The sequence below is a fragment of the Physella acuta genome, unplaced genomic scaffold (assembly GCF_028476545.2).
Source record: "Physella acuta isolate Inbredline_101_S28 unplaced genomic scaffold, ASM2847654v3 ptg000144l, whole genome shotgun sequence".
Classification (NCBI taxonomy): Eukaryota; Metazoa; Mollusca; class Gastropoda; family Physidae; genus Physella; species Physella acuta.
In genome coordinates, this window is record NW_026731663.1 from 1,717,384 (window position 1) to 1,732,113 (window position 14,730).

At 35.4% G+C, this 14,730-nt stretch overlaps 1 protein-coding gene across 8 annotated transcripts in view; it reads left to right on the plus strand.

Annotated features, from left to right (window-relative positions):
* The window catches only part of LOC131935409 (FH1/FH2 domain-containing protein 3), a 117,012-nt gene extending 104,340 nt beyond the window's left edge, over positions 1-12,672 (plus strand). For 7 of the 8 annotated variants that reach the window (XM_059291800.1, XM_059291807.1, XM_059291801.1 and 4 more), the window contains 10 exons: positions 112-267; positions 550-735; positions 1,792-1,911; positions 2,663-2,824; positions 3,346-3,464; positions 3,707-3,781; positions 4,421-4,613; positions 5,050-5,170; positions 5,594-5,752; positions 9,593-12,672. In XM_059291800.1, coding sequence (XP_059147783.1) covers positions 112-267; positions 550-735; positions 1,792-1,911; positions 2,663-2,824; positions 3,346-3,464; positions 3,707-3,781; positions 4,421-4,613; positions 5,050-5,170; positions 5,594-5,752; positions 9,593-9,666 — 1,365 coding nt within the window. In that variant the 3' untranslated portion in view covers positions 9,667-12,672. Of the gene's footprint in view, positions 1-111; positions 268-549; positions 736-1,791; positions 1,912-2,662; positions 2,825-3,345; positions 3,465-3,706; positions 3,782-4,420; positions 4,614-5,049; positions 5,171-5,593; positions 5,753-6,470; positions 6,494-9,592 lie in introns of all 8 variants that reach the window. The other variant, XM_059291802.1, reaches the window with a different exon arrangement.
* Positions 12,673-14,730: the final 2,058 nt, after the last annotated feature.

Below are 14,730 nucleotides of genomic sequence, written 5' to 3' on the forward strand. Positions count from 1 at the left end.
GAACTACTAAAGAATGTAATGCAGCAGCAAATGCTCACTGATTTGTTTGGCCATCTGTTAGTGTGTGAAGCTGAGAGATTTTGTGTTTAAGACTTGTTGACTTGCTTCTAGAAACAAGACGCCACAGGGAAGAAAGAAATCACCGTACTGGACCCTAAGAGATCAAATGCCATCAACATTGGTCTCACTGTTCTTCCCCCTCCCCGTGCCATCAAGGCAGCTATTCTAAAGATGGATAACTCTATCATGAATAAAGAAGGAATAGAGGTAAAAACTGGTTCATCTCTGTCTTATTATGTCCCCTTATAAATTGGTTTTTGTAATTGATTTTATTATTACAATTTAATCTTTTAAATGTTAGGATCTACTGTGAACAAAATATATAGTAATTGATTTCATGTTTGCTTTTGTTTTTTTTAACTTGCATGTCTCCATTAAATTTCGCAGATATAGAAATTCATGTTGTTTATTAACAAAGATATCTCTATTGAATTTATATTAAAACGATCTTGCCCCAGAAAATGTACTATACAACTCTTGTGTCCCCAGAAAATTTTGAATACCATGATTCCAACAGAAGAAGAAAAGTCCAAGATCCTGGAGGCCCAGATGGCCAACCCTGACATCCCCCTGGGCACAGCTGAACAATTCCTTCTCACCCTCTCTTCCATATTTGAACTAGAAGCACGACTCAAGTTGTGGCTCTTTAAGTTAGACTATGAACTGTTAGAACAGGTAACTAATCCTGGGTGTGGCTGTTTCAGTTGGAAAAGTAAATTGACAAACTTAAGGGGATATGCGAGTTTTTTTCCTATTTTTTACAATTTAATATCTAAAGCCTTTTGAATTCTTTTATCATGTTTGGCATATGAAAGTTAGCATTAAACAGCAAAAAAAAGGGTTGAAAACAATTTTGGTTGTCATGGAAACCCAAAAAAACCTCAGCCATTTATAATTTTTTGGTACTTTTAAAAATGCTAAGGCTTTTTTATTTATGCACCTATAGCAATCAAATTTAAACTGCTTATATTTCAATATAAAAACTTTAGTCACGAAAACCTTTTAAAATATCTACTAGTAAGAATTTTACAGTCTAAAAAATCGTACCATTTTTAGTGTTCAAACGTTTCAAAATTTGCATATTAATTACCAAATACTTTTTTTCTATGAAAGCCATCACAATTCCCTCGCGATAAAAGTTGTATTCTTGCATGAAGAACAATTACTGAAAATATGGTGGCGATTGTTTAATAAAAAAAAAGTATTAGGCTTTATATAGTGTTAAAAACCTTCAAACTGAGAAAAACAGCCAAAAGTAACGAAAAGTAGGTCATGAAAATACCATATCTGTGTAAACTGCAAAGCCGATTGTAAGCTTTGGGTGTTTCCGAGATGATGGAAATTAAGATTATCAAATACATGAGAAATCCAGCTTTCCAATGATGCCAAATACAATATGATGACGGATATAAAACTTTTCATAGAGAGCGTGTAAGATCGGGAAAAATTGATTATAGGGTCATAAAAATGGTAATTTAAACACCTAAAAAAAATTTTTCTCTTTAAAGTTATTATTTTCTTAATACAAAAATGGACAAAGTATCCAAAAGTGCAAGAAACCCATCATGACGAAAAACAGGAAATTTTGTGATTTTTTTTTGCAGTGCATATCCCCTTAACTACATCTGTCAGATTTTGAAAGGCTTACTTGAATTGAATCAGATTGTTGTTAGTCTTTTGATCCCTAATGTACATCAAATAACCATCTTCAAATTGTCTATGTAAATCTAGGAAATAGCAGAGCCTTTGATGGATCTCAAGAAAGGAATCTCTGAACTCCAGAAGAACAAAACTTTCAGGTGTATTCTCTCTGGTATACTAGCAATGGGAAATTTTCTAAATGGAGCAGCTGTAAGTTCACACAATTGTTATTATTTGATTACAGTTTTATTACAACAAACATTGTTATTGATTTATCCACACAATTTTAATACATCTAACACAATTACTGTTGATTTATCCATACAATTCTAATACATCTAACACAATTACTGTTGATTTATCCACAATTCTAATACAGCTAACACAATTACTGTTGATTTATCCACAATTCTAATACAGCTAACACAAATACTGTTGATTTATCCACACAATTCTAATACAGCTAACACAATTACTGTTGATTTATCCATACAATTCTAATACATCTAACACAATTACTGTTGATTTATCCACAATTCTAATACAGCTAACACAATTACTGTTGATTTATCCACAATTCTAATACAGCTAACACAAATACTGTTGATTTATCCACACAATTCTAATACAGCTAACACAAATACTGTTGATTTATCCACACAATTCTAATACAGCTAACACAAATACTGTTGATTTATCCACACAATTCTAATACAGCTAACACAAATACTGTTGATTTATCCACACAATTCTAATACAGCTAACACAAATACTGTTGATTTATCCACAATTCTAATACAGCTAACACAAATACTGTTGATTTATCCACACAATTCTAATACAGCTAACACAATTACTGTTGATATATCCACACAATTCTAATACAGCTAACACAATTACTGTTGATATATCCACACAATTCTAATACAACTAACACACTTCTTGTTGCTGTGCCCACCAGATCCATGCCTTCAGTGTGGAGTTCTTGCAGCGTGTGCCAGAGATCAAAGACACCGTCCACAAGCACTCACTGCTGCACCACCTGTGTTCACTCATCATTGAGCAGTTCCCTGATTCTACAGACCTGTACTCAGAGATTGGGCCCATCACAAGATGTTCCAGGGTAGGAGAGTTATCTTTCCTGGGTGTAGATTTGTGACTGGATACAGGGAGTTATCTTTCCTGGGTGTAGACTTGTGTTTGTCCTTTATGACTGGATACAGGGAGTTATCTTTCCTGGGTGTAGACTTGTGTTTGTCCTTTGTGACTGGATACAGGGAGTTATCTTTCCTGGGTGTAGACTTGTGTTTGTCCTTTGTGACTGGATACAGGGAGTTATCTTTCCTGGGTGTAGACTTGTGTTTGTCCTTTGTGACTGGATACAGGGAGTTAACTTTCCTGGGTGTAGACTTGTGTTTGTCCTTTGTGACTGGATACAGGGAGTTATCTTTCCTGGGTGTAGACTTGTGTTTGTCCTTTGTGACTGGATACAGGGAGTTATCTTTCCTGGGTGTAGACTTGTGTTTGTCCTTTGTGACTGGATACAGGGAGTTATCTGCTCTTTCTGTTTTTACCTGTTCTAGTTTTCCTGGCATAGAAAATCAATTAAAATTTCTGTTGTTTGACTTGAGTTTTTGCTTGTAGATTGACTGGGATGAATTGTCCCGCAAGCTTGACAAAATGGAATATGATTGTAAAGCCTCATGGGATCACCTTCGTGCCATAGTCAAGCATGACGGCAGCTCTACAGATCTCAAGGGAAAGTGAGTACATGCTGGGTACTAGCTTAATGCTGGGTACTAGCTTACTGCTGGGTATTAGCTTAATGCTGGGTTATTTATAGTATCTCAGTCATGTGGGTGGCCTTTTGAGGATTTGTTGCTGTGTGCTGGGTTGTTGTTTTTTTTTTTTTTTTTTTTTTTTTTTTTTGGAAACATTTTTGTGACATTCAATTATTATTATTTTTAATTGAGATTATGAAAGAATTTTTTTTGTATGTTTTCAGGATGTCATTATTCCTAGCAGACGCAGCAGAGAGAATCATGATATTACACATAATCAACAAGAGAATCCTCAACAGGTAACAAATTTTGTTACATACTGTCTTTAACATGGGGCATTAAATCACAATGTATAAAGTATTTCTGTTATAAACCATTTTTACAGGAACAATAAATTACTGTTACTAATTCAATAAACTGCTACCAAAAAAAATATATTGAAAGGCACAATATCTTTATGTATTGTATCTTTAAAGATACAATACATTATTTTTACCAATTAAAAAAAGTTAATTTTTAAGAGACAATGTATTATCGTTAAAGATACAATACATTATTTTGGACAATTCATTACACTATCATTAACAATTTTTTAAATATTTTTGAAGATACAATACGTTATCTTTACCAAAACTACAAATCAGTTTTACAAACATGAGCAATTCTTGTTACTTACTTACTTAATCCTCATCACTCCCTGTGGAGTATAGGGCAGCAACAAATCTCCGCCATTCCACTCTGTTTAGTGCGAGCCACTTAAGTTCATGCCAGGTCTTGCCAGTAGCCTGTACTTCTTGCATCTCTCTCCTCCATGTTCCCATTGGTCTGAGTCCACTTCAGCACCATGTTGGGGAGTCTTTTTTTGCTCATGCGTAGGACATGGCCCAGCCATCTCCATCTCCTCATTTGAACTTCTGAAAGAATAATTCTTGTTCCAGATACAACAAACTGCTGCTGTACCTGGGGTTTGCTGTCCATGATGCTAGAGAGATGAAGATCAACACATTCTGTAAAGTGATCAGTGAGTTTGCTCTAGAGTACAGGACCACCAGGGACAAGGTCCTGCAGATGTTACAGAAGAAAGCCAATCAAAGGGAGAGGAAGAAGACGAGGGGGAAGATGATTGTAGACGTAAGCATTGGATTGTTTTAGCGTGGTTCTGTTGAGATCATTTCCTGTTGGAATTGGTAGTAGTAAAGTTTCCTTTTTGAACATGACTGTTCATTGGGCAAGTGAAGTAGAGTTCACCTGTTTCTGTGACCACAGCATATGAAGGGATAGTGTGATTAACATTATGTCCAGTGTCCAGCAGAATTTACTTTTGCTAACATGGGTCAGGTACCCATCAGAGCTGGGTGAACTCAGGGATCTTCTACTGACTTGAACCTGCGTTCAAAATCTGGATTTTTTAATTAGCATTGTGTTAGTTATTATGAACAAATTTCTAATTTGAACAGGTACCTTTTAATGTATTAGATGTATCTCTTTATTGTTGAACCCCTTACTTTGAGAAGTGTATATATATTTATTTGCTTAGTTAAACAAATTTTCTCTGAACCATCTCCAGACTGAAAACTTCAAGAACAAAGATGCACATAATGATGATGCCTTGAGTGCAATACTGAAGAATGGCTACACAAGTGCTGATGAGAGGGGCTTGCCAGGACAGAGAAGTCGAAGGAAATTGGGTAAGATTTGCCTTATACCCAGTAACTTGGTCTTTGCTGACTTGTGTGGATATTCCTTACAAAGTTGTTTTTTTTTTAACTTTTGTGGATTTTCCCTACACTCAATAACTGGGTTTTTGTTGACTAGTAAATATTTTCCCTACTGTTGAGCTCGATAGTCTAAGCTTACAAGTTGTGTCTTAAAATCCTTTTGTGTAGTAAAAACATAAAGACATCAGGTTATCATGCTTAAATAGGATTGTACATGTAACTCCACACAAAAGTATAACAAAAACATTTTTCTTCAAAATGTTACATACTAATGTAAGCTGAACAAGTTTTACAAGACTCAAACATTCAGCTATCTGTATCATTTTACATGTTAGTGTACATTAATTCCCTTGAATGTTGTAGAAGAAATGTTTTGTTGGCACCACATTTCAGATGCCCGTTCCATGGGATCAAGAGGTGGCATGACGACAGACTCAGACATGTATGACACAGGTGACGACGAGATCCTCGAGGCTTGTGTTAGGACAGCGACCGCACCCACATCCAGACCACAGAGGGAGCGCAAGAGGTCGCGCAGTCAAAGAAAGTCTTGTAAGTATCTGATTACTTCCCTTGGTTCTAGACTTAGTATCTGATTATTTCCCTTGGTTCTAGACTTGTAAGTATCTGATTATTTCCCTTGGTTCTAGCTAGTGTTGGCTGCTACAGCAATGTGGGGGTCGTTGTTCTGCTTTTGAAATAGTTTCATGCCTTTTGTGTTTTTAAAGAACTCTGGGTCAATGGATAAGTTAATATTTTGTTAACTTTTATTAGAACACCCAATGAAACACATTGCACAATTGAGATTTTAGAGCTTATTAAACTGTAGTTTGGTTATTAAAAAATCTGAACTCACCTCTAAAACAAGAAAGTCAGATATGTGAAGGCCAACACTTTACCTTGTAACTATCCATCACCAGTGCTGTAATGTTAGATAACAGTTGGAGTGTGGTGTCTTTTCTTACACATTCAAATGAAAGAGCCTATTAGAATTCTATTCAGATTTTAAACAGAAATGGACTATTTTGTATAAAGCAAAGTTTCCTTCATTCTGTGTGTTTGCACAGTACACCTGCCATGTAGTCACCTGATAAAATACATTTAATGTTGTTCAAGTCATTGTAGAGCACTACCCACTTAAAATATATTTTGCTCTCTCTTTTTTGTTTGATAGTGGTAATTTTGTGTAGGATTCTGACCAGATTTTAAAACCATCTCATCCCAACCCCACTCATTTTCCCCTGTTTTAAATGATGTGTTTTTTCCTCAGCTTTTTGGGACAGTGATTTCTAGGTAACACCAGTCTGTCTCCTTGCAGTTAAAAATCTTGTTGTTTAGTTTTGTCTCTGCTAGTTTATGCTGATGCATTGATTTTTATCTGATATTTTTATTTTCTCACTTTGAGTTGAGACTTGAGTTCTTTTAAAATAATCCTCAGCATGGTTTTTTTTTTGGTTAAAAATACATCGAACTTATTTTCTACACTTCTTAAATCAGTAAATACAAAACAAAAAAAAGGAATTCTAATGAATATGACATAATATTACATTTTTAATGTCAAATAGTCACCATCAAGAATGGCAAAAAAAAATATACAGTTAACATTTTTACCACATTTTTTGCTGGGTAGATTTTTTTTTACTATTTAACCAACTGCTTTGGTAATTTGAAATTTTTAAAAGTAAGAAAATATTTACGTAGATGGTGTGATGAATTCATTGAAGTTGTTGAGGCTTGTGAATATTAGATAGTGGCTGTTGGTGGGCTTGCATCTATGTGCATGACAACTCAAGTTCTGGTGATTAGCGCCAAACTTAGATTGGGAGATGTTACACAATACTATTCAGTGCTGGAGATATACATTACCTCAGTAAATTCTGCTGTGGGGGTCATCTTTGTCTCCTATCTTTACTTTATTGTTTGTTTGTTTGTTTTTTTGTACTTGAAAGTTGACACACCTGTGCAGTTAGTTAAATCAAGCTGTTACAACAGGTGCACTGTTTGCAGTTTGGGTTTCGTTACATTTCTTACCTATGTCATAAAACAAATGATTGAAGCCTGCTGTTGCTTTCTACTTAAAACTTTGTGATCAGGTTGATGCATGTCTCTTGTTTGATGAATGCGAAGCCTGGTTTGTTTTTGTCTTGAAAAACTGGCAAAACACCAACCTGGACATAAACTTTTTTTTTTCTTTCTTGCATAACAGCTTTTAAACAATTATTAGTCATAGGAGGCGGTTTTGTTTTTTAATTGCCACACATACAACTTTTTCTTCCTTTTTTTTTGTTATGGCAGTATCGTTACTAGTTGCCTGGGTAGGCAGAGAGGTAAAACTGTAGCCAGATAATCTATAGACTATACTGTATGGGGTGCCAGGTTTAAAGCATGATGGGTGAATGCACTATTTGACGTACTCCAGAACCCGTATGTTCAGTGATGTTGGTCCTTACGTATGTGGGTTGGTGGGAACTAGTAGATCTCAGATGGTGTTGGGTGCTCAAGGACTGGGGAGTAAATCATGCATGGCGTCTAGCTGATTGTGATTGTGATTGATCACCTGTATGGCTACTGACCATGGGAGTGTGGAGTGATACATTTATTATCGTTAAACATGAGTTGTTACACATATTTGAATGGAATGTTCTTGATGCGATAGTGCAATAATCCCCCTTGACACATTGGTATAATTATCCCCCTGTCAGATAGGTGTAATTTTATTTCTCTTTGACATAGTTGCATAATTATCCCCCATTGACACAATCCCCTTGTCACAAATGTGTAATTTCCCCTCTTGACAAAATGTAATAATTATCCCCCTGACAGATGTCTGGAGATGTGTAATTATCTCCCTTTGACACAGTTGTGTAATTATCTCGCTTGACACAGTTTTGTAATTCCATGACATGATGTTTTAATTATTCCCTTTGACATGGGTGTAATTATTCCCCTTGACACTCGTCTAATTATTCCCGTTGACACTGGTGTAATTATTCCCCTTGACACTGGTGTAATTATTCCCCTTGACACAGCAGTGTAATTATCTCCCTTAAAACTTGTGTTCGACACACCAGGCCAGATAGAGTAGGATTGCTTGTATCAGTTGCTTTGAGTCCTGCAGCTTTGAAAGCTGCTTGTTTTTCTGTTTTTATTTTTTTTTACTTCAATAATCAGATTTATTTTACCTTTCAGCTTTTCTGTGTTACTAAACATCCCCCAAGTTAGGTGTAATGTTATGGTACTAAACATCTGTACATTTGTCAGCTGTTCTTCAGTACTAAATGAAACATGACCTATTGCCCATTTCATAATACCAAGACATCACCCAATACCTATTTCACACCATGGACATATGACCTAAAGCCTAATTTCTCATGGACACATGACCTATTTTCATACCATTGAAACATGACCTATTTTCATACCGTTGAAACATGACCTATTTTCATACCATTGAAACATGACCTATTTTCATACCATTGCAACATGACCTAATTTCCTAATTTCTCATGGTCACATGACCTGCCTATTCTGACACCATGGACACATGACCTACCTATTCTGACACCATGGACACATGACCTACCTATTCTCACACCATGGACACATGACCTACCTATTCTCACACCATGGACACATGACCTACCTATTCTCACACCATGGACACATGACCTACCTATTCTCACACCATGGACACATGACCTACCTATTTCCACACCATGGACACATGACCTACCTATTCTCACACCATGGACACATGACCTACCTATTCTCACACCATGGACACATGACCTACCTATTCTCACACCATGGACACATGACCTACCTATTCTCACACCATGGACACATGACCTACCTATTCTCACACCATGGACACATGACCTAATGTTCACACTACTGAAATCAGGCCTACATTGACTTTAAACCTGACCTAACAGCTAACCTAACCTGCTGTTGCTATGGAGAATTGAAATGCTTCTTACCCTGCAAACATTACCCTACACTAACACACTGCTCCATTTTTTAAATGAAAATTGTTTCAGCTGAATTACTTGTTTTAGTTTTTAAAATATTTTGTTCTATTCTCATTATAGTTAGTATTTAGGAAAATCTTTTTTTTTTAAGTAAACATTTTTTGGGATCTTCTAAGTTCTCTCAAATATAATATTAAATTACCTGGTTTATTAGGTTTTAGAAAAGATAATTTAAAAGATAACTGAAATACCTTGTCGTTTTTTTTTTTATTTGAATTTTTATATTTTTTTATAAGAAAAATATATTTAAAACTCACTGTTATTTTTAAATCAGAATGACTTAAATATTTTTGTTGTTATAAAATGATGTGATTGATTGCAGCCTATTTGCTAATTTAGTGAATTGCTTTGGCTTTTGCAGTGAGGCGAACATTAAAAGGTGGATTGGATCCTGAGGCCATGATGGTAGTTGGATCATTTGCTGACCAGGTGTAGGAGCAGCTGACCCAAGGCCTGATGTACAAGTCACTACTTGTTGTTTTTTTTCTCTGTCTAACAAAGGCACCAACAAATGTTTCCTTGTATTTCTGCTTTGTTGTGGCTGCTGCCGATTTGTCTTGTTTGTATGAGGGAGGTAACCCTGTCTGCTAATACTTCTGCTAATTTGTCCTCATCTGTTAAGACAAGTTGTAGACCTTTGGGAGAAGAAAGTTTTGGGGAAAGCTGTCAGGTTTTCTAGTCTTTCATTTAACTGATGGACACATTTTTTTTTACGTTAATTCTTTCTTAACTATGCAAATTCTTAACCCAGTCTTGTTATTTTATTGAATAATTAAGATTGCCATGAAAGATTAATATTACTACCAATTTTCGACATTTTATGAAATTTTTACCAAACATCAACTTTAATTTTAAAGTTGGATGTTTGCTTCAGGTTGTAATAGAATTTTGTTTTTAAATTGCCATATATTGCGTGGCGTTGTGGACGACATAAATAGGTATGCACCAAGTTCCTGTGTTGACGTGCAATATCTCTTCCAGCTCAATCGCGGCTTAGACTATTTCTCTGTTGTGCAGATTCAAGTTCAGGACTGCCAGCTCTGTTGTGTTATATTTTTTTTGAGTGATAATGAAACTGGTGAATGTTCACACCCACTGTTGTTCCTAATATTTCCTGTCTCAATGTAAAAACAAACAAAATGATGCTTCTCATTTTTCGCACTGTACATTTTTTTAAAGTCATCTTTTTTTACACTAATTTATTGATTTTAATGATGTAGGTGTATAGCAGTTTGTGTTGTATTATGTAGAATGAGCTTTTTTTTTATTGTAGGTAACCTCATGCTTGTTTTTATTGACCCTGTTACATCCAATTTATTTTCAACATTTTCAGTTGCCATTTTTACTTTAGCATAATCTTTTCATTCAAATAAATAACAACATGTCATTAGATTTTTGTTAACTTCAACAAGTACATGTTTTTCTCCAATTTGAAGTTATTCCATTCTTTGTTTACATTTTTGTCGTTGCTCGCTCGACGAACCAAAAAACTGTTAACCTAGTCATTTAAAAAATTGTTCAACATTAAATCTTCAGCTACAGATTTATTGACAAAGAGAATTCACTATTCATTTAGTTTTATTTCCTTACAAAGTGAATATCAAACAATAACAGAGAATGAATTTTGTTCAAATATGGTTTGCTATAAATTGTTTTTAATTTATTTTTTCTCTGTGCAATGGCTATTTAAAACTGTAACCTACCACATAAACCTGACTCTAACCTGACCACTCGCTGTACCAACATTCATTCAACACTTGTTAATCCTGAAACAACTCAGCCTAATCCATACATTTTAGGATAGGTCATCGGCTTTCATGAACACCATCTTTTTAAAATCAAATTATAATACCATCAACATCAGCTGCAGAAATTAGTTTTTTGAATATGCAAAACTATAACAACCTTCTGTAGGGGTTTGAGCTGTCTGTAACATGTAAATAGTTCAAGTTGTGTAGATTCAACTTTTTCACAGCCGTCCATTTTTTCAACCTTGAACTATCTCTCTCCTGTATCACATTCTTCTATGCAAAACACATTTTTAATGCAAATCTAAAATATTTTTACATTTTTTAACCTTATAAAAATTTCACAGATTTTAAAAAAATATTTTTAACTTTTTTAAAAACATATTTTGAAAAATTTTTAACAATTCATTTTTAAAATCTGTTACTAGAAAGATATGTATTTTATCTTAATGTACTTTAATTACCTGTTTCATTAATAAATACAAAATGTTCTTCTAGTTAATCAAATCCTTGCTCTGCTGTTTTAATTAGTTTTAGTGAAATTGTTTTAAAACTTTTCACCATATTTAAATTGTATAGTAGTGTACAACTGTATTGAAGGGCAAGGTTTTAGATGTTACATCCAGTCTTCAAATCTAGACTGTTATTTGTTATGACAACTAGACAACCAAAAATTTGGAGCAGATATGATAGCAACAAAGTTTAATAATGATTTTTAACTGCTGATGACTATAACAATACAAATTAGCTGATGTTAATGGAAATTCTTAACTGCTGATGTATACTAAAACCAACTAGCTAATTTTGAATGAGATTTTCAACTGCTGATGACTACAACCCTGCCAAACAGCTGATGTTCCTAGCTTGAATATCAAAGCTTATGTGTACTGCTGAAGGAATGATAATTTATTATGACAAAAACTTAAAAAGATGTGGCATTGTTTATGATGAGTGTATTATATTATCAATGTTTTATTTATCTCTGTATATCTGCAGCATTGTATTAAATTCATTACACTACCAGCCTGCAAATGGGTGTGACGCATATTTCTGGAATCTGCCTGGCATATTTCACCAGCCTGTTCTACAGAGGGGCAGCCTTGCATGGCTGTCTTCCTCTAGCTTAGAACTCTCAGTCTAGCATGGCTGCCTTCCTCTAGCTTAGAACTCTCAGTCTAGCTCGTTACATCACGTTTGTCTTTAATTTACCTGTATTAGATACCTGTATTAGTGAATTTTTCCGAGGTTTTTTTGTTTTGTTTATTCGATGCATGATAACGGTGTAGTGATGCCAAGGCAGGTGCCAGAACCAAGAGTCTAACAATATTTATTTTGTCATGTTACTAAATTTGTTACAACTTTAAGGTGAAAATAAAATGGCTAAGATTCAATCAGAAACACCAGTTCATGTATTTTTACACAAAAAAAAAAAAAAATTTAAATGAAATCTTAAAAAAACTACAGGTGTACTGTACAGGTGCACTGCACAGGTGCACTATTTGTTGACCCCCTGCTTGAACCATATACAGTTGTTGTATATACAGTTCAATGTTTCTGTTTTCACATTTGCCTTTTTCTATTCAAGATGAAAACAAAAATATATTTATTGTTTTACTTAATTAAAAAAAAAAATTAACATTAAGTTCTACACAAGATTGTAATGAGTTCATGTTATAAATAATTTGTTCTAATCTTTTATAACTTTGTTTGCTTATTTGGAATGTTTGAGTATTGTGTTGGTTTGTCATGAAGTATGGTAGTGTGTTCCTATGTATGGTAGTGTGAAGTTTCTATGGGATGAAGTATAGTAATGTGTTCCTATGAAGATCCAAATTCCATCGAAAAATCAGCTGGGAATACAAAAGCTGGACTTAAATCAGAAAATCTGAGATAACTTTGAATCAGGAAATCTGAGATAACTTTGCATCAGATAATCTGAGATAACCTTGAATCAACAAATCTGAGATAACATTGAATCAGGAAATCTTAGATAACTTTGAATCAACAAATCTGAGATAACATTGAATCAGAAAATCTGAGATAACCTTGAATCAGAAAATCTGGGATAACATTGAATCAGAAAATCTGAGATAACCTTGAATCAGAAAATCTGAGATAACCTTGAATCAGAAAATCTGAGATAACCTTGAATCAGAAAATCTGAGATAACCTTGAATCAGAAAATAGGAGTTGAAGATCTAGGTAGACCGCGAGTTGGTGAATCGATTTGGATCGATATTTTGTGTCTATATCCAGCATACTGTCGGTGTAGAGATCCTTTGACATTAACGACCATGTTACGGCTAGGGTTATGTTTGATACAACCATAAAATTTGTAGCGACGCTGTGGAAAACTATGTGCTGAAATTTGTAGGTATACGCTAAACTTATCAATATAATATGGGGTATATTTTTAGTTTCTTTTTTTTTATTCTGAAAAGTAGATGTAGGCCAATATAGAAATGTGCAGTCAAGCGTATCAAGGAACAAAAAGAAAATATAAAATGTGAGCAGAACTATTTGAAGCTGCTTCAAGACAGATAAACCCCGGATGAAATGAAAAACTGTATACTTAAGCCAGTGTCCTCTCTATCCCTTCTCCTTTCCCATAAATGACAAAGTTCACCTATGAACGACCTTCCAAGATAATAAAATACAAGACATACATATTTTAACTATCTCGTAGCTCATTCCCGGAGAAAAACACCCCCACCCCCACCCCCCCCCCCCCCCCCCCCCCACATACACACACAGGATCATAGCAATACACCACCCACACGCACACTGGAACACAGTAATTCCCCACGCCACACACATCCTCATCCACACACACACAGGATCATAGCAATGCCTCAAACCACCACCCTTTCTCCTTACACCACATCCTCACTACAACTACAACAGTTAGAAGATGTTGGTTTATTATGATGAATATGAAACATGGGGACTAACATGCAGAGGTGGAGTGGCCCGCCGGTCTACCGGGAAAATCCCGGTGGGCCCACAGGAAAAATTATCGATGGGCTCACAGTAAAAATTATCGATGGGCCCACAGTAAAAATTATCGATGGGCCCACAGGAAAAATTATCGATGGGCCCACAGTAAAAATTATCGATGGGTCCACAGGAAAAATTATCGATGGGCCCAAAGTAAAAATTATCGATGGGCCCACAGTAAAAATTATCGATGGACCCACAGGAAAAGTTATCGATGGGCCCACAGTAAAAATTATCGATGGGCCCACAGGAAAAATTATCGATGGGCCCACAGTAAAAATTATCGATGGGCCCACAGGAAAAATTATCGATGGGCCCAAAGTAAAAATTATCGATGGGCCCAAAGTAAAAATTATCGATGGGCCCACAGTAAAAATTATCGATGGGCCCACAGGAAAAAGCATCGATGGGCCCAAAGTAGAAATTATCGATGGGCCCACAGTAAAAAGTATCGATGGGCCCACAGGAAAAATTATCGATGGGCCCACAGGAAAAATTATCGATGGGCCCCCAGGAAAAAAAGTCTCGATGGGCCCACGGTAAAAATTATCGATGGGCCCACAGGAAAAATTATCGATGGGCCCACAGTAAAAATTATCGATGGGCCCACAGGAAAAATTATCGATGGGCCCACAGTAAAAATTATCGATGGGCCCACAGGAAAAATTATCGATGGGCCCACAGGAAAAATTATCGATGGGCCCACAGGAAAAAAATCTCGATGGGCCCAAAGTAAAAATTATCGATGGGCCCA